General features: G+C 39.4%; 1 protein-coding gene across 1 annotated transcript in view; it reads left to right on the forward strand.

The window, feature by feature from the left end:
- The window catches only part of cwc27 (CWC27 spliceosome associated cyclophilin), a 29,900-nt gene extending 6,321 nt beyond the window's left edge, over positions 1-23,579 (forward strand). Inside the window, exons 11-14 of the mRNA XM_040007212.1 lie at positions 10,823-10,926; positions 18,044-18,153; positions 18,257-18,360; positions 23,089-23,579. Of these exons, the coding sequence (XP_039863146.1) occupies positions 10,823-10,926; positions 18,044-18,153; positions 18,257-18,360; positions 23,089-23,251 (481 nt within the window). The 3' untranslated portion in view covers positions 23,252-23,579. The remainder of the gene's footprint in view (positions 1-10,822; positions 10,927-18,043; positions 18,154-18,256; positions 18,361-23,088) is intronic.
- Positions 23,580-23,609: the final 30 nt, after the last annotated feature.

Raw genomic sequence — 23,609 nt, forward strand, 5'->3', positions numbered from 1 at the left:
CCGAAGAACATTGCTCCAGAAGTCTTTTTGTTGTTGTTGTTGTCGTTTTGTTTTTTTAACCACAGTCTATATAAAAGACAAGCACAGCCTCCTCTGTAGTTTATCTTCATGGTAATCTCTTTCTTGATCTTCCAGTGTCAGGAGTGACCATATTTAGACAAGAGCTTCAGTGGGCTGCCCACTAGGAGCTGTTGTGACCTGAGGGTTGTTTTGGCCAGCAGGAGTAGAAAACAGTATTCTTGAACGATGCGCAGCTCTCTTATACTCACCTATAAGCTTTTCCACAGTGTCCATGGGAGCAGGTGTGGACCACAAACAAATAGAGGCAAACGTGCTTTCTCTCTTTCTCAAGAAGGCACACTATGTCTGCTTGTCTCTTCCTACGCATAATGTTAAATCACCTCTCAACCACCTTTCCTCTCAAAAAGGAGAGGTGGTTGTGGACCAAAAAAATATGATGGAACAAAAAACAATGCAGTTAAATACTTAAAACAATAAGTATCAGTCCTGAACCAGTTGTTATACATTAAATGTCAATAAATCTGTGTGTGAAGTTTTTTGATAGTTTGATTTGATGCGTAAATGCAAAGGTATTCATTTCAGTGTTTGAGCGAATTCAGGATCTTTTTGTGTTTTAAACGTGTGACTCTTTGTTTGCATTTGTCTTCGAGGGTTTTTTGAGGGTGGGTCACTCTGACTGGTTAATGCTAAATGTTTGGATTTTTAATCTGGATAACTTTCATTCCACATTAACATAGTGAATACATGTCATGGAGTATGGCTATATCCTGGTAGTGGAATTGTATAATTCCATTTGTTTACAAAAGGCACCATAAATATTTCCAAACGTCCACTTTAGTGGCTTCAGTTTGCAGAGTCCTAACACAAAGCTGACAGCTGTAGGATACAGCTGTGTGTCTGTCAGAACATTTGCAGCCCTAACTAGAAGCATCAATGAAGTTCACACACGAGATATAAAGAAGAATCATCCTCATACAGTTTTTATGAAGCGAGAGAAACTCAAGCTATGGAAAAACTGCTCCTATTTAGGGAATACTCTATGAATTTTTGTTGGAAATTTGAAGTTGGGCGATTCACAAGACAGACTAAAAAGAATGGTCTAAATCAAAGTAGCAGAGACTGAAGAATCTTCCTGCTCCTATGCTGTTAGATATAACCTGGAAGCCATACATTTTAGACATCCTGCTTGAAGAAGTATGATGGAAGTTTGAAGTTCTTATTAAGAAACTAAGACTAATATCGTGCACCCTGATTCCATGAGTAGCAGTGGATGAACTTAAAGTTCCTGCTCACAGCCATTTTCATTCTTTACATTTGCCGTGGAAAACTTTGAGGTCAGAATTCAGAAATTTCAGACCATAAAGTCCTAGTCAATAGTATCTGAAAAGCTCCAAACAAACCACTAGATCCTCCTTTTCCCATGATACAGCTAACTTCACATTTAAACTTTAAGCACAAGCCCAAACTTAGAATACCCAATATTGTATAACTGATAAGTGTTTTTCACTTGTTACGAAACTCTCTTCAGAGCCAAAGAGACATTAAACAACTGATTTCAAAGCCTCCTTGTGACAAGTACACTAAACTTGCAGTGGCTCTTCAAGAAAAATTGTCTACTAGAAGTCCTTATCTCCAGTTCTCCTACTTTTTCCCCAACATGATTTATTTAGTTCTCACCCAATGAAGTGGAGTCTAACCTGTTTTTTTTACATTACCTCCAGCTCTGTCAATACACACCCACTTACTTTGATACATTCTCACAAACACATGCACGCACACACACCAAAGCTCGCACGTCTCCGTTGTTTCTCACTGGACCAACATCAGGACTCTGCTCTTTGAAGCAGGAAAATTGGCATTCAACACGAATTGCTTACTTAGCAGTAAACAGCACGTCTGTCCAAGCCAGCCGTATGAGCGCAATGGAGGTGAGAGTGATGGTGTGTGTGATAATATTTGGATGAAAATGACCTGTGGAGAATGGAGAGAGTGATTTAACAGTTATCTCTCCACAATATCCTCTTCACAGGTAGCTCTCAGCACACATAATCAACATACCCCTCTCTCATTAGTGCTAATAGGATAAAGAGTGGGCCCCCAGTCAGATGTGTGTGTGTGCGTGTGTGCGTGCCCTGACTGACAGCCAGCCCAATGCAGGCAGACTGCAGTATATTAAACACAAGCGCAGATTGTTTTGCTACAAGAACTGTAACCCAACACAGTGGTTTGTCTTGGCAGGGAATCAAAGAGCAGGCTGGTAGGTACAGTGTTAGTACAGGACAAAGGGGGCATTGTTGCAGGGTGAGCTTGCTCTCCCACCGTTGCTTTGCTTTGGGCTTTCAGCTACTTTGTCCGCAAGGAAGAACACCAACTGCTATCTAGTCACCTGGGAAAAAGGAGGCAGGATGTTAACAGCAGTCACTAATCTCCATTCTGTCTGATGGCCTTCACTGCTGCATGACTTCTGCTATTTGGTCTTTCATTTAATTCCTTTGTAGTTGCTATGTGTGTGAGTGTGAGTATGTGAGAGAGAGATATACAGGTTTGTAGTGACTTATGGAGTAAATTTTACAAAGCTCCCCCTATTGCTGAGAAAACCATGAAATTAGGAGCGTGCATGAATCCAAAATAGTTTTGACTTGATGTAAAAACTGTCTTAAGTTGCTTTCCAGGAGCCAGATGATATTCCACTGCAATATTCCGTCATTGCAAAATGCTTGGACTTGTTCATATTCAGCATTAAGTTTCCAAATAATAGTTTACCTGTGAATACAACTTTAAAACTAAGGATACAATTGATCAAAACACATTCATTTCTCTCAGAGTTTGCCTCAACTTGTTGTGTAGTCGATGTTGTGGGTACCTCTCTTTAAGCCTTTACACTTACAGTTTGACACTCCCTTTATGTTACTATTGATCAAGTGCCTTTGCTCTTTCAAGTGGGCCTCTTTGTCTTGAGTGGGAAGGTGGGGGGTGTTTTATAAAAGACACTACGGAATGAAGTCCCAAAAGCAGTGTATGTGGTAGTCGCCACTTTTGTTAAACCCGACGGGGCATGACTGGGGAAGCAAAACGCTTCCATATGGCTGTGGGACACAGGGTGAGCTGCTTCTGCCAGCATGGCCTGGCTCCCTCTGCTGTTTCTGGTAATGGCTTTTTAGTTACAGCAGACCGAAGATAATGACAGAACAGCACATCCTGTTATTTATTCCACTTGTTATCACTTATGTGTATTTGGTGACTTAATAATACAGATGGAATGACTTTTTTTTTAAATTCAGTGTGTCTTCCAGATTTTCATTTTCATGTCATCTGTAGAATATTCTAATTAAAATTACATTTTGTAGGGACTTGTGTGTATTTTTAGTGTAGGTGTATACACACGATACATAGAAATGTATTTAGGTGTGAATAAATGTAGGAAAATAAAGGATCCAGTACAGTGACTTTTCAATATTGATTATGATGTAGATTTTCTTCTTTAGAGTGTAAGAATACTGGATTTTGGGGCCCAATTCCAGCAGCAGTTTTGGGGTAGTAAAAAATGTATTCATCAGCACACTGCTCCTCTGTGATGCAACTCTCCTACGTGTGCTACAGACAATACTAAGTGTGTTTTAAACAAAGAAGTTGAAGCCATTCTGTATGACATTCTGTTTAATGACACTATTTCTGAAGCTACCCAAGCATCTTTTTTGAGTGTTGTACTATATTACAAAATGAAAGTTTTACAGCCAGTATAAGAGTATGCCAATATCAGTATATTATATTGGCTGTAAATTAATGTTTAATGTTCCTTTCAAACATTCCCAGCCCAAAGAAATTTTAACATCATAAAAGAAAACCAGGAGATATTCTCATCTGAGGACATGGAACCAGTGAATTTGTATATAATATATAATTTCAAGTTATCATAGTGTCAAACTCCTCGAGAGAAAAGAAAAATCTATGTTCCCTCTGGCACTCTGCCACGTGCTCTAATCAAAGCTGTGTGTGTTTTAATCTTGTGAATGTCTTCTTAATTCGTTGAGTTGTTTAGTCTATAAAATGTTACCACAATTTTCCAAAACCTGAGAGTAAATGTTTGTGGGAGAGTCAGTTTACGTTAATATAAAACAGAGGAAAACCAAATCTTCATGTTGGAGAAGGTTTTAGTTGAAAAACGACTATAAAGATTAATCATTTTTCAAACGAGTTGCTGACTCGCTTTCCGTTGATTGACTAACTAATGAATTGACCGGCCCCTGTAGTTCTATTCTTCATCTGTTGGTCTTCTGCCACGTTGGGTCTGTTTCTCTTTCCACATTTCAAACATCTTTTCAGTATTTAAAACACCTTAAGAAAGCATTCCCTTAGCCTTGTGGACAGTTTACCTTAAATGAGACATCAGACACTAATTATCCCGACCAAGCTGCAGACAGTATGTCACTGTGAATTAATTGGCTGCACTTGTCTCTTGTCATTGGTCATAACCCAGTGCGTTCTCAGGGAAAGGTTTCAGAGATCATGAAAGCATTCAGCGCTGCATTTGTACAGAAACCTGCTTGAGATAATCCAGTTCTTGGCAGCAGAGTTGTGTATGTTTTGGAACTGCCAGGTTTACACATCTCTGGACCACTGTAGCATGTCTGCACCATATGGGGCACTTGCTTGCTGGAAACAGGTCCATACAGCAATGCATATCTAAGATGTGTGAAGTTTTGAGGGTTTTTTGTTTTTTGTTTGTTTTATACAATTCAAAGTGAATAAAAAGCAAAAGTGAGGCTTGGACTGAAATCGACATCATCATCTGATACTGCACATTTATGTCAAAATATTTAAGTGAAGTAGAAAATGTGAAACTAAGTATAAATCATACAGTTAATACTCTGTGACATTAATGAGTTACTTCCAGCATAACTGATTAGATGAAGGCTAAAGCATCGTTTCAGAAATTAGGCAGGTGAAGCGCTCTAAAAAGGAACCTTGGTCCACTGTGTTGACCTAGATCACTTTGCAAAGTCCTGCAAATTCCTGTGTTGAGGTTAGATTCTTCAACTCCAGCTCACAGTTCTCCTTGGCTTTTGACCAAGCCATGGAGTGCCCCCCGAGGGGAGTTCACCCAGCCACCTTGTTATTCTAGCACATTCATCCACATCACTTGCTCAGTCATTAGACTGGATTTAATCCAACGTAGCAAAGAGAAGCTGCTGCTGCCACCCTTGTGGTGTACTTACTCTAAACAACTCTGAGGTGTTAAATTTTACTTTTAGACATACTTTTGACCCATCTTAATCACGCTGTGGCCACATTTTAAGTGAAAACTGTTTGATTTCTGTCAGTATTTACATTTCGTGAAAGCCATTTGAAGGCAAGATGAGAATACAAAGAAATCCAAAAAAGAATAGCACAGCGTGCTTGTCTATTTTGGAAAAACTATTGAATTTTTGATACAGTCATCACTTTACTATTTTTAAGGTTGTCAAATTCCTGTGTCAGCCTCAGACTCCTGCCAGACACTGGAGTATTAAATGCAAGGTTCGGAATCATGAGTACTTGGTCTACTGCCAATCACTTCATATGCTTTCTTTATGAAAAGTTAATCATCCACAGCTCTCTGGTTTTCACATTTCTTGAATTTTCAGAAGGAGTGACAGTAGCTGGCAGCCCCAAAGTACACTCAGACCGCAGGGGCTAGTAGGGAGTCACAAAAAAGATTGATAATATATCTAGTCCTGCCAGTTTTGGTCTGTTTATCTGGCAACAAATGACAACAGATGAGTGCCTCTCCGATTGGCCTTGTTTTTTTAAAATGATTGTTAAATTCGTCTCTCCTGCTGGCAAATAGATTGCCTTATTGAGTAAAGGGATGGGTAGACTTGCAGAAATGGGACAAGAAGGAGCTACCCTGTGCTTTGTCTATCCTTTATTCTCTTCTTCAGTTATTCTTGCCTTGCAATAAATGAAGTGTTGTTAAAGTGTTATTTTCTTTTGGGTTTTTTTCCTTGTTTTTTGCTGAACCTGAGTTATAAATGTCCATCTTAACATTGATAATGCTGGCTGCCTAAAAAAAATCTATGACTAAAACATGCGTTTACATACATTAGACAAAACATTGTGATTCGGACTGGGCAACAAGTGTAGAAACAGAGTAGTTTGTTGTGTTATGATGTGAGGGTCTTGGGAGGAATTTGCTGAGCCCCGAGGGGTGTCCTAACAGGTGTTGGTGGGGCTTTTCCTGTCCTTTCTGCCCTTTTTTCTTTATTGGCACCATGGTTATGGGGCTGATTGTTCAGCTGTTGCCTTGGATACATCTCCTGTTTTCCTAATGGCAACATGTCAAGGCAGGCCAAAAATGATCACGTAGTCCAGTGTGTTCTTTACTCAAAAATAGGCTTGCAAAATCCTTCCTATTAATGCCCATTAATGCCAGAGAAGTGTCAGGGATGATGTTCCTATAAAACCCACAAGATTAAAGATTAAAGGGCATTTGGAAATCCCAACTGTATGATCATCAGTACTGCCAAAACTACAGAATCTCCTCACTATTAAATGAATGGGGAGCTTCTGTATAAGGATAATATAATATAGTGTACTGCACAGCCTTTGCCAACAAGTCTTTACTATTAGAATGGTCACCTGAGCTCAGTGAGCTGTGAAAGATGGCTACTGCCACTAGTAAAATAACAACAACAATAATAATAACAAAAACTTGTAAAAAGCAACATGCCTGCAGCCTATGTGACTTTTTGGAGGCAGGTAAATTTGTGTTGACTAGGTGCACTCAAAAAAAAAAGTATTAAATAAATCATAGAAAGGATTTCCACGTGATTAAATTGCTTTATTTTAGCATTATGCAGTTCTATTATTCCAACTTAATGTACTTCAGTTGGACCAATTTATGATGAATCAACTTATTTAATGCAGTTGAGTCCAACTTAGTTTAACCCATGCAAATTACATTAGTCCAACAAAAGTAGTTGCTGCTAATAGAAAGCCATTTATTAATGCTGAAATCCTTTCCATGATTAAGTTCATTTAAAGAGTTATTTTTTGAAATGTTAAAAAAAATTTGAGTCTGGATAACATAAAACTTGCCGGTCTATTGCAGGGCTAACACAGAGAACAATTTGCAGTCACATTGACACTTATGGGTAATTTAGAATTACCATTTAACCTAACCCCACTAACTGCATGTCTTTGGACTGTGGGAGGAAGTCAGAGTATCCGGAGAGAACCAATGCAGGCCAGATGGTTGATTTGAACTCAGGACCTTCTTCTTGTGAGGCAACAGTGCTAAGCAGTGCACCACCGAGCTGTCAATGATTATTTACAACAAGTACACAATAACAAGGAAAGATATAGATAGACATAGATTTTTTTATATATATGTGTGTGTATGTATGTATGTCTGTATGTCTGTCTATATACAATAATGATAGCATACACGTGGTGTGTGTAGGCTTTTCTGCCTCTTATGACCTCAGTGATTTTCTTTTGGTTTGAAATCTCATGTGATCTTGTGGTATCGTGTCCAGGCAACTAACCACTCCTGCAAGACTGTATCATGTCATTTCAACAAGATCTTATATGATTCACCATATGAACATAAAATTCTTTTGATCAAATTTAGTGCCATCAGCGTTAATCTCGCTGTAACCGTGGTAACTTGTTAACGGAGATTTGCCGCGTTAATGCAGTTATGGCGTTAACGTCATTTTAGCAAGATTAACGCTGACAGCACTAATTAAATTACAATTTAGACTCTTCTAAATGTAAGAACCACCCAAATTCACTTTTTTGAGTGTTTGGCTAAAGAGGCTAAAACCTCAATCTTCAGCTGGTCAACCCTGTGATGTTTCAGTGTCCACAGCAGTATATATTCCTAGCAGCTAATTTCAATTAAAAAGTCTAATATTTTTTTTACTTGATAAACATTAGCAATCCTAGCACCAGCATCCTTCAATCCTTGCATGCCTTTCCTGAATATGGTTAGACAGTACCAGTGAAATAGTCAATACACGGAACAAAAGTTTTAGTCCCTGGCTACATTCGATACCAATATTATTCCCAAGTATTAGCCATTGTACCCAAATCGTATCAGATGATAGCAGACAAGTTTTGAAATTGTTACCAAGAAGTACAAAAAATTGCTAGAACATTGCATAAATGGGAAGAGCAGGATCAAGCATGTTTTTGAAACTTGATCCGTACTACTAGTAAGGCTGTTAAACCCTCTTTTGTTGTGTGTGTGACTTTTTTAAAACATCTTAATGAAAGTGCAATATTAAATTATTGGAGCTCAGCTTGCATTTGCACAATCTTTGTTAAATCTGACAGTTGGTATTAAAAAGGTTTGTTGCTGCCTTCATCACCTTAAAAAAAACAAAATAGTTAACTGGCCACCTACTGCAGTAATTCTGCAGTAACGTGGATGGAGAGTTTTCTTTTATCATTTTAATCAAAGAGTACCACCAGAGAGACAAAAACCCATTCATCATGTGGGAGTGTGAATGGCAGCTGGAGTCTTCAAATTATTACGTTCTTTGCCCACCTATGGGTTTTCACATCTGTGTCGCATTACAATGCTTTATGTAAAATATGTCTTAGAAAAGAGGTTTGTTGTTATTGATTCTTTCTTTAGACTGAGCTGAGCAAGCAACATCCTCGCATAGGCAGATTCTGCCAACCAGTTTCTACCCTTGGCAACTTAGTTTGGATTCAGCTGAAGCAATTTTTTTTTTTGATACTGACCTCAAAATAGAGGACTAACAACTGTATGTCTGACTGATTCCTTATGTGTATCCTCAGAAGAACCAGGAAAGCTAACAAGGAAGAGACATGACATCAAGTCAGACACAGCTGTTAATATTTGCTGAGCCACTTACAGTTAAAATATCACTCAGTTTGATGCCTCAGTACTTTGCCACAGACAATGTCAGAGAATTAAACAAATATAGCACTAGCTACAAACACAAGAATCAAAGTTCCACATAAAAGGAACGAGAAAGGATATAAATGAATGTCTGTCCAGAAAAGCAGATGTAGGAAACAAAAGCAGCCATTGTTTGGTCTGGAGATGCCTCAGATGTTTCTAGGCCAGGGGCCCAGACTGTGCAGCTTACCTGTGCTTTGTGGCTCTGCAAGTGAATGGGATGAAAACAGAGCTGTCAGGCAGTACAAAAATATTATCATTTCTTAACATAACATATCTGCTCTGTAACTGGCAGAAGTCTCAGTCATATGATGGGGAACAATAATCAGCATTGCTGGCCTTGTATGAGCTGGGCTTCAGGCCGCCTGCCAAAAAGGACACCACCTTGGAGTTAAGGAAGTGAGGATGTGCCTTGGCCTGCCTCTGTCATCCAGTTAAAGGTTTTACAAGGGTGACTAGCCAGGAGAGGAGTGCCTGGGATAGTTATTGCAGTGCCACTTGAGCAGAGGAAGTATAAAGTTTTTTATTACTTCTGCCACTCAGAGCATTGTGTATTTTATGTATCGAAAAACATTCATATTTAACTTCATACAACTTGTGTAGTGCTCTGATTTATATTTAAATTAAATATGTGCATGTTCTTTTGTACAAATATGAACATGATACTGACCTCATTAACAAATTTTGTTGAGGTCAAATTTAGCTTTAGATTGCCCCCCCCCCCCAAAAAAAAGTACTGTAAATCAGTTTTAAAAACCAACCCCAGACATTCATCACTTTCCATTTATATCGCAAAAGGGATGAGTTTATGGTCTGAAACACAGCTTTGGTTCTTGAGCAGCTCAGGTTGAGCGGTTTGGAGACAAAGTTAGAGAGTGAGACATTTAGAACATGTGTCAAGGAGAGAGACTGAATATATTACACACATAGGATGCTGAAGCTGGAGCTGCCGGGCAGGAAGAAATGAGAGGGACCTGAAGGAAGTTCATGGATGTAGTGAAGGGCATGCAGCTGGTTGGTGTGACAGAGGAGGATGCAAGTGATAGGGTGAGATGCAAGCAGATCTCTAAAGGAAGCAGTCGAAAAAAAGAGGAAGATGATTTTGGCTTTAGACTGACTGGCTTTGACATGGTTCTTGTTAGTTATTACCTGTGACTTGACTTGGAAAGTGTCTAAATCAACCTGGGATTAAATTTTTGAGTTCTTGATCTTCACTTGAGACCAAAGTTCAAATTCCAGACTCGCCTCTCGCCACTTTGGTCTTGACCACAATAAAAAGATGGGTAATACCCACTGTGACATCATCCACTGGTTAGTGAAGTCCTGTTTGAAGTGTCAAGTTGAGTGATTTTGCTGTCACCATTTGGATGTTTTGAAACACGATCAGATGAGCGAAGAACCGATTTGACTGAGGAATCGGGGGACGCTGGTCGTTTGCAGGCTAGCGTCTTGTTTGACTCTAAATGGGAACTATAATTTAAAAAGTGAACATCATGTTGCATTCAGTAAGACTTCAAACAAGCAACTAAGGGCACAAACTCTCGAGGAAAGTGTTTTCTGTTTACTGAACCAACACCAGCTTTTCCACGTGCCTTCTTTATTCTGTGTTTCGTATGTGTGCCCACCATAATGACAAGTAGCAACTTGTTTATAAAGACATTTAATATTCTTAAAACGTAAAAAAAAGTATGCCTTGTGTGTGTTTTGTGATGAAGCCAGTGGAGCCAAATGTCTGTTCAAACTATTCTCTTCTTGTTTGTAATGGATGACTTTTTTCTTTGGGCCTGCCGCTCTGGGATTCTTCTCGTCTGTTAACAAGTGTATTCCTTTTATAACAGATGTATACGTTGAGTTTATGATCTCAAAACTGTATTTCTCCATTTACAGTGATGAATTACGGAAAGAGGCGCGACAGTTGAAGAAAGAACTGCAGGCCATAAAGCAAAGAAAAGAAGAAAGTTCAAAACCTGCAAAAGATGAAGTCAAGGAGGGTATGTGTGCAAATGTTTAATCCCCTACATGCACTCTTAAGTGTCCTGGTGTAACCCATTATATTTTACATTTATTGGTGGCAGATGATATAGTGGGTGTATATCATATGTATATAATATATATTTATAGGTTTATGTTTTTTTTTTTTTTAATGATCTTTAAAAGTAGATCTAAGTGTGAAGTAAGTCTCTAGGAGGGTGGTCTGTGCTACATTCTCTGCTAATGGACACTGAGACAGGCAACCCTCTGATTTTGTCAATTAGTTGCAGACGTCTATTTCCCCCCCACCACCTAAACGGCCTGCATTTTTGTGTTGAAGCTTTCTGAAAATTGCATGGGTAAAAATTGTTGAGTGGCCGCCATGGTTGCACATCAAACCCAATGTGTTTGTTAGTTTGCAGCTTTGGCCCAACTAAATTCTGTACAAATCTGCCCCCAAATCTCCTCTGGTCTTCACCACACTCCAGTCTGTCATAATGCCGTCAATCACTGGATTTTTGCTGACGCTGAAACGCATTTTTGAGAATTACAAAACCCACTCAGACACAGAGGTTAGCCTGAGGTTGTGTGTGTTGTTGTGCAACAAAACAAAGTGGTTTACAGGGGGTGTCTGCAGGGAGCAGCCTAAGTGTGGGATTACCACCAGCCAAAATTTACAAAAGTCCACGAAGAGCTCTTGTTGCTCAAACATTGTTTTTGTCTCCACAAACACTGATGGAGTCATGCTTTTAAGTAGACACACAGACCCTAATGTTTATTTGCTGCCAATTGGCGGAATGATTTTAGATTAAAGAGGACAAGATCCAGTCACGATGTTGTACTCCAATACTATCATTAACTACAATTCTTTTGCTTTCTCTACATTTGAGTTGCTCTCAATTATATCTCTGTTCTAACACTCAAGAAGACGTAGTCTCTAAAAAAAAATCCACTTATTGATTCAGGTGTTGAGACAGTAGCAGCCTTGCATTGTTATACCTAATGGCGAGTAGCCTAATCTCCTCTATTATCTTACAAGGTATTTAAATTCAGCCAGGGGCCTTTGTTTTGTTCTTTCCTGTCAGCTTAGCCAGAGGCAGGGGTTTCTTTTAAAGAGTTCCTCGTTACATTTTTGTGTTGGAAACAAAAGTTAATTCCATTAAATGGAATGGATAGATGTCACGGGCCAATGGCCGCTGCAGGGGAGACGGATGTCTGCTTAAATGCAGTAAATCTTGTAACTCCACTCAGCCACAGACGAGCACTGTGGTGAGGTTTTTGTTTTATCTCATCTCACTGGAGAAGCTGTGCAGCAATAAGGGCTACGCACACACGCGCACACACAGAAACAATGCCATCCCTTTAAGCTAAAAATTTTCTCCTGATTCTGCTTTGACCACTTTGTTAAGGTCAGCGTCTGGTGCCATTCGCTCACATGTCTCTTTAATTGGTCAGTGCTGACTCAGTGAACACATGATGCTTGTTTGAATTATTTTGCATCTGTAACAAATCATTGGGGGGGTTGTCATATAATCCACTAGATATGTTCTTGGTAAATTATGTCATCTGAGATATGGCAAAACAGGAACGTCATGATGGCATCTCCAAATTCCCATTTTCTGCAGCTGACAGTGGAAAGTCCTAGAGATGATCAGTTTACTATCACTTACAAGGCAGTTAAGATTATCAAAGATTATTCTACTGCAAGTAATTGAATACTTGAAATAACATAGAATAAATGTAAAAAAATAAATAATAATAATAATAATAGTAATTTATTGTGCCTGCACTAAAATATTCTTAAATGCATATTCTTCAGCCTTAAATATACCATCAGTGTGTATATGATTCTTGATCTGCATGCCTGCCTGATGTCATTCTGTGTCCATTCATTATCCTCACTCACCGTTGTGCCTGGCATTAAACTTGATTGGCCTGAAATGCAAACCGTCTCTTCAGAATTCACCTTTAACACACAGTTTAGTTCATCACAATCATCACTTCAGTTTTCTCTTCAGCTTTCACAGAAATTATAGCATGTTCCTGCAGTCTGGATTTCTCTTTCTTGGCATGACCACTGGGTACCAGAGCCAAAAATAAGAGAGGCATTCTGAACCTACTGTCCATTCAAAACCCTCTAAAATGATGTGGCAGCATACTGTATCCCACTTAGATATTATACAGGTCTGCGTGTGTATTCCTGGCGTTGTATTACACTGGTGGCTTGTCAGTCATGTTGTTCATTTTTAGGACATGTATCAATTGAATGCAATATGAAATGCCAAATACTGTGATTGGAATTATTATTTTAACTGCTCAGCAGATCAACTGGGAGTCTTAGACCAGCTTGATTGTTTTTTCAAAACACATCTCTGCTATTTTCATCCACTTTAAACCCTCAAAAGCACTGCTCAGATAAAATAAGGTAACTTATTGCCTTGTTTTTGTTTTTTGTTTTTAGTCAGATATTTTCCTAATTTGATAGCATGCGATCAAATTAGATGTTTTTACTGTTTGATTACAGTAAAAACATCTATTATGTCATCTCAATGACACCCAGGAAGCAAGTACAAGTACAACATGGTGACCAGAGGACACAGAAAACTGATAACATTCAGTGACAACGGGCAACATAACCACTAGAAACATTATGTTGCCACTTAAAAATTTCTCTGCTTTGAGGCAAGCAATTGAACCTACTGCCAATTAGAGGGTTACCTAGGCAACTCGAGACAAAAATGTTCACTAGCAACCAGCAGGTACAGAGCAATGCAAGTCAGGGAATTGAATCTGAATTGCCAACGACTCTGAAACCTGCCAGTAGGGGACATATGATAGAGTAGTATAAATTAGAGGCTTACCTAGGCAACAGGAGCCTGGGATGTCCACTAGTTACCAATCATCAGCTACAAAGTGATGCAAGTAAATCACAAGCACATCACTTCTTGCATGGACTCTCAATGATGGAGTCCCTTTAGTTTTCGTAATGTCTTGCTTATTTTGTTTATGAATCACAAAAGGCAGTATATCACTGAATTGTGGTTACTTTAGTAAGGCATGTGTCATGCATCTATACAACAGCAACACAAAGCCATCTAAAAATTCATTTCAGAGAGGTTTTTTTGTGTTTCTTTTTAAACAATCAGCAGAGCAGCTTTTAAGTTTACACAGTTTACTCAGTTTAACTACCTGTATTTATTACTTCTTATTGTGCCACTTTGACTTTGTTAAAAACTCCTGATTGTTTAACAGAGAATGGGGAAAACTTGATCCTGTAAAAGGGGCGTTTGTCGTCCACAACACACCTCGGTTGCTATAACAGCAGCTTGATTTGTAGCTCTCTAGATCCCAGGTGACAGGAAAGGGGAGGAATATAATTTAAAATGTCATCAAACTCAGGGATAGTCAGTGACAACAGCTGGAGAAGGGATGTGTGTTCTTCGCGCATGACCTCAGGGCATCATCAGTCAGCATCCGGCATGTCATAGGTTGCAGCAGAGGTGACTGGGCAAGAGATGGAGGAAGATCACGTGTTTGTGTCATAAATCAAGTCAGAAAAAGGGCTGCCCCTCTAAGCAGCACAACAGACTTCAGTAATGACACCAGTCAAGTGGGGGAAAGTGTTATACTTTGATTTTTTTCCCCCCTTTTTTTGTGATCTGTGTGCATTTGGTTTGGAAATTAAGTGATTTCTTATTTGGCGTTATTTGCAAAGGATCCACCAGAATTTCACTCACCAAAACTGAAGCACTCACTTCTTGAATCAGCTGTACTGTACCACGAAGCAAGTTACATTATTCAGTTCAGTTTTTGTTTGTATAGCACCAAATCACAACAACAGTTACTTCAAGGTGCTTTATATTGTAAAGTAAAGAGAGAAACATCAGACAACTCCCTTTGAGCAGTTGGTGACAGTGGGAAGGAAAAACTCCCTTTTAACAAGATAAAACCTCCGGCAGACCCAGGCCCAGGGAGGGCGATGTCCTGACATTTGGTTTGGAGCAACTCCTTCTAATTTTCTCAAAGTGCATAATGAATTATTGTTTAAAGACACACAAATAGTTTTTTTTCTTTTTCTTTTTGTAGTTATAACACATTTGTATTTGTCTTTTATTCAAACCAAGATTGACCAATGACTTACATGAAACATGACCTGTCCAGTTTGTTATTCTATTTTTTTTAATCATATCATCCTGAGAACCAAGGAAAAAGGAATCTCCCCATTGCACTTTTTTGTGATTTCTTTCTTCTTTTACAGCTAAAAGACGCCACTCAAACACATGTGATATCAATGGAAAGCTCCTCTATTTAGTACTTTAGGACTTAGTAGGTTACCTGAAATAAGTCAAAAGATATAGACCAAAAACAAATATCCATTACAGAGGACATAAATGAACAGCCTGGTTCTCAGGAGGATATTTAAGGGTTTCAGTTGGTATAGTTTCTAGTTAGTTGTGCATGCTTGGGTCATTTAAACAAGCTTTTCAGTAAGGTCTGGTTCATATGCCTGCCTTAAGTTCTTTGTTGTTCTGTTAGTTTATTTTGGGAAATATGTTGTCTCATGAACTCATAAAATAGCAGCTCTCTCCTAAATGACAAGCAGGGGCCTCGTGTGTTTTCTCTGTTGCATCATTTATTTAGTGCAGCTGAATATGTCAGAGCATCCAGTCAGGAGTGGCACAGCTTGGCGAGTGAGGTGACGGTGATCTGGGGCTTGTGTCTGTGTGTGACATCACATTTTGTTGTGGAAAGAAAGTGCTCAGACAGCCAGCAGACTGTGCTCACTGTCTGCCACTCTGTGACTTCACAGACTGTACGCCTGAACTCTGAGATTTACAGAAGCACATTAACTGCATGAGACACCGATGTCAGCACGCTGATTGTCTCTCCTTCTATTCACGATGAGAGAATTTTTCACACATACTGCAGAGAGGACAGTTTGGTGGAAAAGTATTCCCAGCATACTGTGATTTTACCCTCTCTGTCTGTACTTTGTGACACACACAGCTCATACAGTACATCTGTTGCACTAGACGGCTACAGTCTAGTTTCCTTCCTTTTATTTGTATTAGAGATGAAACTAAGGAATATCTTCATTATCAGTTAGTTCAGTTGGTTGTGCTCTCACTTATATTTTATGTCTGTAAATTAGACAAAACATAGAACATATAAAGAAGTAAAAATCCAGGGTGGCATCGTTATACACCATTTTTGGTGCTGTTTTGTCTGACTTGCAGTCTAAAACTGCTTCAGTGTTCAGAAGATTATGAAAAATAAAAATATTTACATTTAAGAAGCTTTATTAAGTGTTTTTGTTTTTTTTTTCCACTTCATGGGTTTTGTCCAGCCAGTGATGTGAAACAGAAAAAAGCAAAAAAGAATGAATCAACAACATGATTAATTCTCTTCTTTTCAGTGCAGCTTTATTTCCACATTAGAGATCAGCGATGATTAGCTAAAGAATCTCCGACTCCTGCAAGTCAAGTTCCACATACGTTATAATTTAGTCTAGTATATTTTGAAGTAGCAGCACGGTGGCACGGTGGTTAGCACCGTTGCCGCACAGCAAGAAGGTCCTGAGTTCAATTCCACCATCAGGCCGGGGTCTTTCTGTGTGGAGTTTGCATGTTCTCCCCATGTTTGCGTGGGTTCTCTCCGGGTACTCCGGCTTCCTCCCACCGTCCAAGACATGCAGCTTGTGGGGATAGGTTAATTGGATAATCCAAATTACCACTAGGTGTGAATGTGCGAGTGAATGTGAGTGTGAATGGTTGTCTGTCCTTGTGTGTTGGCCCTGCGACAGACTGGCGACCTGTCCAGGGTGTACCCCGCCTCTCGCCCTATGACAGCTGGGATAGGCTTCAGCACCCCCCGCGACCCTGAAAAGGATAAGTGGAAGCGAATGGATGGATGGATGGATGGATATTTTGAAGTAGCCTAACAGTTGTATCAGTTTCTGTTTGTAGTCAACAAAGGCTGTTAAGTACAGTCAGTGCAGTATTTCGACATTTATAGTTTTCATTATCAACTGGAGGATACGCTAATAATAAAACAATAAAATAATGAGTCTCTTTGTCTTATTTGAATTCAAAAGTTTAAAAAGAGCTTTTGATCTTCAAATAAACTGCTTAATTTAAAAAATAATTTTAAAATGTACTCCTGTTCAGTCCTTTCAAACAGGTTCAGACACTTGGAGATTGTGCAAACCACTATTTTCCTTACATTTGTCACCTTCTATAATCATTAAAAAATAATAATAATAGATTTTTTTTTAATTCCTTGATAATATTTCAGTAGGACCAGTTAAGTGACCTTCACTGCTCTCAAATCAGCTGAATGTGGTTCACACTTGCTCTAATCTGTGCTAAAATTTAACTGACTCGGTTAAATCTTAAGGCTCGTTACGTATGTCATGTTTGATCAGGAAAAAAATGAGGGATGATTATTTAATTCCTTCTTTGTGATGGTGAGCAATAGCATGGATACGTACAGAGCATGACAGTCTGAGATGGACGGACTATCTTTTCAGTTTTCTGGTATTCATGGTCATGGAGCATGTACAGCAGCATCTGTGAAGGCTTTTCCTTTTATGTTTTCTTGCTGCTCTTGTTCTGTTTTTTTTTTTTTTTTTACCTGTCGTTTGTTAAGTAGCAGTTAATTACACTTAAAACTGAACATCTAAAAATAAATATTTATTCATTTATTTTAAATCTGGTAAAACATCCCTGAATTCTGTTCAGTTTAGGAACAGTTTCACAAGTGGTCAAAAAGAGGAAAACAAAGACTATTATTAAAAACCTCTCCAGTTATCTTTGCATGAACCAGTTTGAATTTTAGACCATCCAAATAATGTAATTTTGTAAAAGTTAAAACTTCTTGGCCGGCTTTCATTCTGGCTCCCTCAGGCCAGAGTCGCTCATCCAAACAAGCTCAAACTTGGCAGTGCACTTAACTCATTTCCTTGGCAACACAGCCTGCAAGCTTGAAGTGGTTTGGATAAACAGTTGTTGAGATAGGTAAAGAACAGTTGGAAGTACGGACATGCAGAGATTTCTCAAGTTGTTAGTTAAGATTTGTCTGATTTCTTGCTTTGCTGCTATAACAGCTGTCTACTTTGTCTCTTTTGACTCTCTAAAGTGGAGAAAAAGCCAACCAGTGAAGCTGTGGCTGAGTACTTGGAAGGAAGAAAGAAATATGAAGGGCTCAAGAACCGAAAACTGAAAAAAGGCTCAAGCAGAGAAGAACAGGCAAGAGGGCACAATATGTTGCACTAAATTACTGAAATTGAAATAGACTGTAAATTCTGTAGTTGTTAACGTGTGTTTTAATGATGTCTGATCTTTACGGTAGACGCTGGCCCTGCTCAACAGCTTCAAGTCCAAGCTGTCATCGGCCATCACTGAGGGTCCACAGGAGGACGTGGAGGAGCTGGCAGAGGATGATGACAAAGGATGGTCAGTGAGCTTGACACTATTCGAGATAAATAAGCGGAAAATTTTCATTTTCTTCTTTCATGGTCATCTTTTAGGAAAGAATCCAGACATTGTTCATTTATTTCAATTTATGCAACTGAATAAAGCAAAGTCAAGCATGATCATGAGCCTATCCCACCTGTCTTAGGGTGAGAGGCAGAATACACCCTGGACAGGTCGCCAGTCTGTCACAGGGCTACCATTCGCACTCACATTTACTCCTGCATTGGGCAATTTAGTGTTTCCAATTAACCTAACCCCGCTAACTGCATGTTTTTGGACTGTGGGAGGAAGCTGAAGTACCTGGAGAGAACCCACACAAGCACGGGGAGAACATGCAAACTCCACACAGAAGGACCCTGGCCTGACACAATTATGTTAAAAATGACTATTTAGTTCTTTAAAATTTGAAGACATTTAAAAGATTAAATGGAAGACGGTTAAATTGTCATTTAAATGTTGCTTTTGGTTATTTTTTTAGTTAAAACTTGCTGATTATAGTGTTATACTCATAGACAGTAATAAAGTAATATGATGTCAGCCACTGGTGTCTGGATTCCCATTTTTTGAGATTACCGTTTTCCGCCATCAACATCTTGGTTGCAAGAAAACTGATGTAACAAGAAGAGGTGGGTCTGAGTGTAAAACCACTGACTCATCGGCAGATGGTTTGTGACTGACAAGTCAATGAGCAAAACATGGTATGAGCAAAAAGGTCAACAAAGAAAGCCTTGTCTCCGCCCACCCCCATAGCTTTCTATGGAAGGAAAAGGCTCGGGCTGGACGTTTGTTTGCAACCCCAGCTATCGCCATCTGGTGGCTTTAAGACAGAATGCAGTTTTTAAGGCACTTCCGCAGTGGCTTCATTTTTCTGACAGGGAATCTTTGTCCATGTTTTTTGTTTTCTCTGGTTAGACTACTTTAATACATGAACAAACTTACTTGTCCAACTGTTAACAGAAATGCTGATTTCAAGAAAAGAAAAGTACCACATCGTTGGTCTATAACTTAAATTCACTGTTCACTGCAGTCAATAATAGTAGAAACTCTGAGCAGTACGTGAGCACATCAGTCCTCCCAGAGCCCAAGAAGCAGTCCGGCGTACACACCATTTTGTGGACAGTGAAGTTTAAGCATGACAGGCTAACTAGAAAAAAGATGTTTTATTATTTCATTCATATTATGATGACTATCGCTAAAAGACAACATAATATCAGGAGCAACAAACATGAGACAATGGAAAAACAAAATCCTTCCTTGTACAGATGAACCTGAACTCTATAAGATCTAAAGCTCACTCCAAGTTCTGATAAATGTGTGTGAAAGTTCAGGTTGTGTGCTTGTGTATGTGTGTCACGTTGGGATTTCAAGCCACAGCCACCAGATTGGCCATCAGGAAATCAGGCCTGACTGTGTGTTTTCCTCTCATATTCTGTTTTTCACCAAAGATCTCAAAGTCTAACTGCACAGAGTGAGGGTTTGAAATGAATACCATGTGTTTGAACGTGAGCAAAGTGTCTGTGTGCAAGAGATTTAGAATAACAAAATCTGTAGTTCCTATTAGTCTCAAGAAGCCCCCTTGAAGTTCAGTCTGGGTGTGCGTTTGTGTGTCAGCGTGCATATGTGGGGGTCCTAATGAATTTGAGAGAAGCCTTGGCTGGCGTTTGGAGCCTCTCCCGGCTGTAGACACCTAACGGTGTTGCCCCTGCCAGGTATGGTGAGAAGGGAGGGACGGGGCAGTAGCATAGCAGTCCTAGAAAAACACCAGTGGGGAAGTCTGTGCCACTCTAGGAGTACTGCGAACAGAATGTGGGTTACAACAGGTCAGACATTGGAAGTCAAGTCTGGGCCAGAGGAGGTAAACTATTCCATCTGTGTCTGTGTCTCCAAATTCTGACTCTCCCTCTACAGCCCCCTCCTCCCCCAACTCCTTCTGCTTTGCTAACACACAACCTCAGAGCCCACTCTCTCAAAGCAAAGAGCCCTCCATTGCTTTCACCATTCCTCCATATTCAGTAAATCCCACCCCCTGCTTGAGTAAAAAGAATGCAAGACAAATAAATAGAGGAAAAGCTTCTGTAGACTCACGTTATGGCAGCACAGCGGTTTTGATAAGCCCCTAACGCTGCCTTTCCACATCATGTTTCAGAGCTGGATGACTCTGAGGTTGTATGACCGGCAGACTGTCATCACAGAGACTGCTAGACAAATTATCAGAGGCGGCATGCTCACGCAGCAGGAGTCCTCAGGGCCTGCCAGAGTCTAACCGTGACATTCTAGATGAGCTGTCACAACTCCTGCCGATTTCAAATGAACACAGGAGAAAATCCAGATTGCACCAACATACTAAAACACCCTAACCGCACAGACACGTAGAAGAGGTCATGCACGCTAGAACAACCCTTGTTTAAGTTTACAGCATGGAGTTTTGTTTTTTAATACAGGCATGTGGAAACACACTGAAACAATCTGTTGATCGTGAACTTTGAAGGAAACATTTAAAGATTTTCTTATTTTAGGTATGAACAAAACTACGTTTGCATTTCCATCTGCTGCTCTGGTTTCATACGACAAGCATAGCATGAGCTGATTGTAAATAGAATTTGGCGCCACAATTGTTCCACCATGTAATGTTGGTTGGTATTTTTCATCGAAGGATTGACTCAAATAATGCACATAATATGTGTACTAGCTCAAGTTTGGGTTTTCATACATGAATTCAGTTCCCTAATTAAATCTCAAGTTTTAAACCAGTTTTTGACAGATTTCTAAAAGTTGTGTCGTCGTCTTTTTATGACAGGTTGTCTAATAGATTTTTTTTAAAAATTAAATAAAACACTAAAGCACTGTACCTATATGGTGTGTGTGTGTGGTTTATATTTTACTTTCCCTTCCCCCAATTCCAGTACCAGCACCAGGGGGGAGATGGGGGGTAATAATTTATAAAGGTATCTGAGTATCACACAACCAGTTCTGAACCAGTTACAGTGTAAAGCCACCTTTGCAGCAACCCTGTGAGGCCATAATTAGGCACAAGTTAACATGCTTAAAGTGATGCTTAAAATGCTTAAAACATTGTAATGATGTACACTTGTGTGAATTCAGGTTCACAACAACAATTAAGCCAGTCATTTTAGAACTACCAGTTATCCTAAAGGTTAACTGCTGGACAAAGCTGGAGTACCTGGGGATGATGGAGACCATGAAACTCCACAGATAAAGGCCCAAAGCTTACCAGCAGGTTAAAAATGCAAACCTTGCTGCGAGGGAACTGTGCCATTCACTGCCATTGCAGCTATGCTGCAAAACTAACTGGAACCATTACCGATTAAGATAAAAATGTAGTGATTACAGTTTTGCATTTTTGCCTTTTTTACATTTTGAAAAAGACTTGAAGCTGGGAAAATTACTTTTCAGCTCAGGAAATGAGGCTAAGAAGAATGTGAATGCAAGTTAACCATGATTATTATGTCAGTTCTTTGTGTTAGAGTGCTAATGTGTGGGTCTGTGGAAAAACTGTAGCAAAGTTACAGGACCACCAGAGTCACTAGGGTTAATCCCCCTTGGACTTCACCTTGGTGTATTTTTTGTTGGGAAATGCCCTCCTTCTTGTATCTGGTTTTTTAGAAAGCCACAGTGAGGGTAAGCCACACTAGGTAAATAAACACAATACTATAGGCCTAATGTCAAAAAACACTGGTGATTTTAGAGCATCTATTTAAGTCATTTTAGCTACTGTTTAAAGAACACTATTATATTGACAAATTAGACTCTTAGTCTTGATTTAACATTTCAACTGGGTTTAAAGGTTCATTAAGTAATCCTTTCAGATCCTTAAATAGATAAAATAATGTTGTAGTTTCAAAATATACGTTGATTAGTGTGTAATTATCTGCCAGAAAGCTCGATTTTAGTTTCATCTGACCAAAGGACAATTGATGGTCAACAGTTTGCACCTTTTCAACCAGCCTCTTGATCTTGTAATCCATTCCAGTCTTGTGTAGGTCTACAGACTTGTTCCTGCCACCCTCTTTGGTTTTCCCCAATGGTGATGTTTTATAGGCTTTTCTATTCTACTCAAAGCTCATTCACCCATTCAAACACATTCATACAAGCACTATTTTCTATGCCTAAATGCTTTCTATTTAACATTCACACATTTTCACACTCCAATGATCACATTGGAGTGCAACTAAAGGTTCAGTATCTTGCCCGAAGGACTGAACCACCAACCTTCATATTGGTAGATGACCTCTGTCTACCTCCTGAGCTACAGCCACCTATCAGGAGTATCTGTAATTGATTCTTTCCCACACAGCCACAGAGCCAATCTGCAGGAGCCCAAATTCTAGCTGGGTTGTATGGCATCGAGTAGTTATTTCACTCAATGAAATGTAAATCCATTTATAATTTTTATGTAATATTTTTTTCTGGATTTTTGGTTTATATCCTGTCTCTTTCCATTAAAATGAAGCAACCATAAAAATTAAAGACTGTTAATTTCTTTGTGTGAGCAAGCTTATGAATTCAGCAGGAGATCAAGTAGTTATTTTCCCCTGCTTCAACTAATTATTGGGTTTGTTGTTATGAAACTTCTCAAAGCAAAAGAGAAACTGGCCTCTAGGTAACGGTTCCACAGAGCAGTGATTTAGTGGATCCTGTCCTGCTGTTCTTTGAACTCTCTCCACCTCCTCTCTTTGTCTGATTTAGGATGGCCCATGTTCTGCAGTTTGATGAGCAAAGCAGAAAAGTCAAGGATGCCAACATGCAGGATGAGGACACCTTTGAGATCTATGACCCACGCAACCCCGTTAACAAACGCAGGAGAGAGGAGAGCAAGAAGATCCTGAAAGAAAAGAAGGCCAAGAGGTGAGGTCACAAGGTCGTAGGTCGTGCCGAAGCCATGTGACTAAAACCAAAACTGGCCGTACAGCATCCGGCAGTCTACCTTTTCATTGCTTCAAACCCGGCTTTGTTGAACCATTTCCTGGTGCGAACATTACAAATGAGGATGCTGAGCCGAAAACATGATGTCCCCGTTTTCTGTGAGGAAACGGCTTCTTCACAGCTTCACCTGAACAGTTACTCATCAGGAGGAAAAAAATAGTGAACCTTACATGTAATGTTCATTTATATGACTTTGTATTTTCTGTTTACAGTTAAATGTGAGCCTTTGTTAGAAAAATAAATACCAATCATAAACAGCCTGTAATGACTCTGTTCTGTTTGAT

Source organism: Simochromis diagramma, unplaced genomic scaffold (assembly GCF_900408965.1).
Source record: "Simochromis diagramma unplaced genomic scaffold, fSimDia1.1 OVJJ01000682.1, whole genome shotgun sequence".
Classification (NCBI taxonomy): Eukaryota; Metazoa; Chordata; class Actinopteri; order Cichliformes; family Cichlidae; genus Simochromis; species Simochromis diagramma.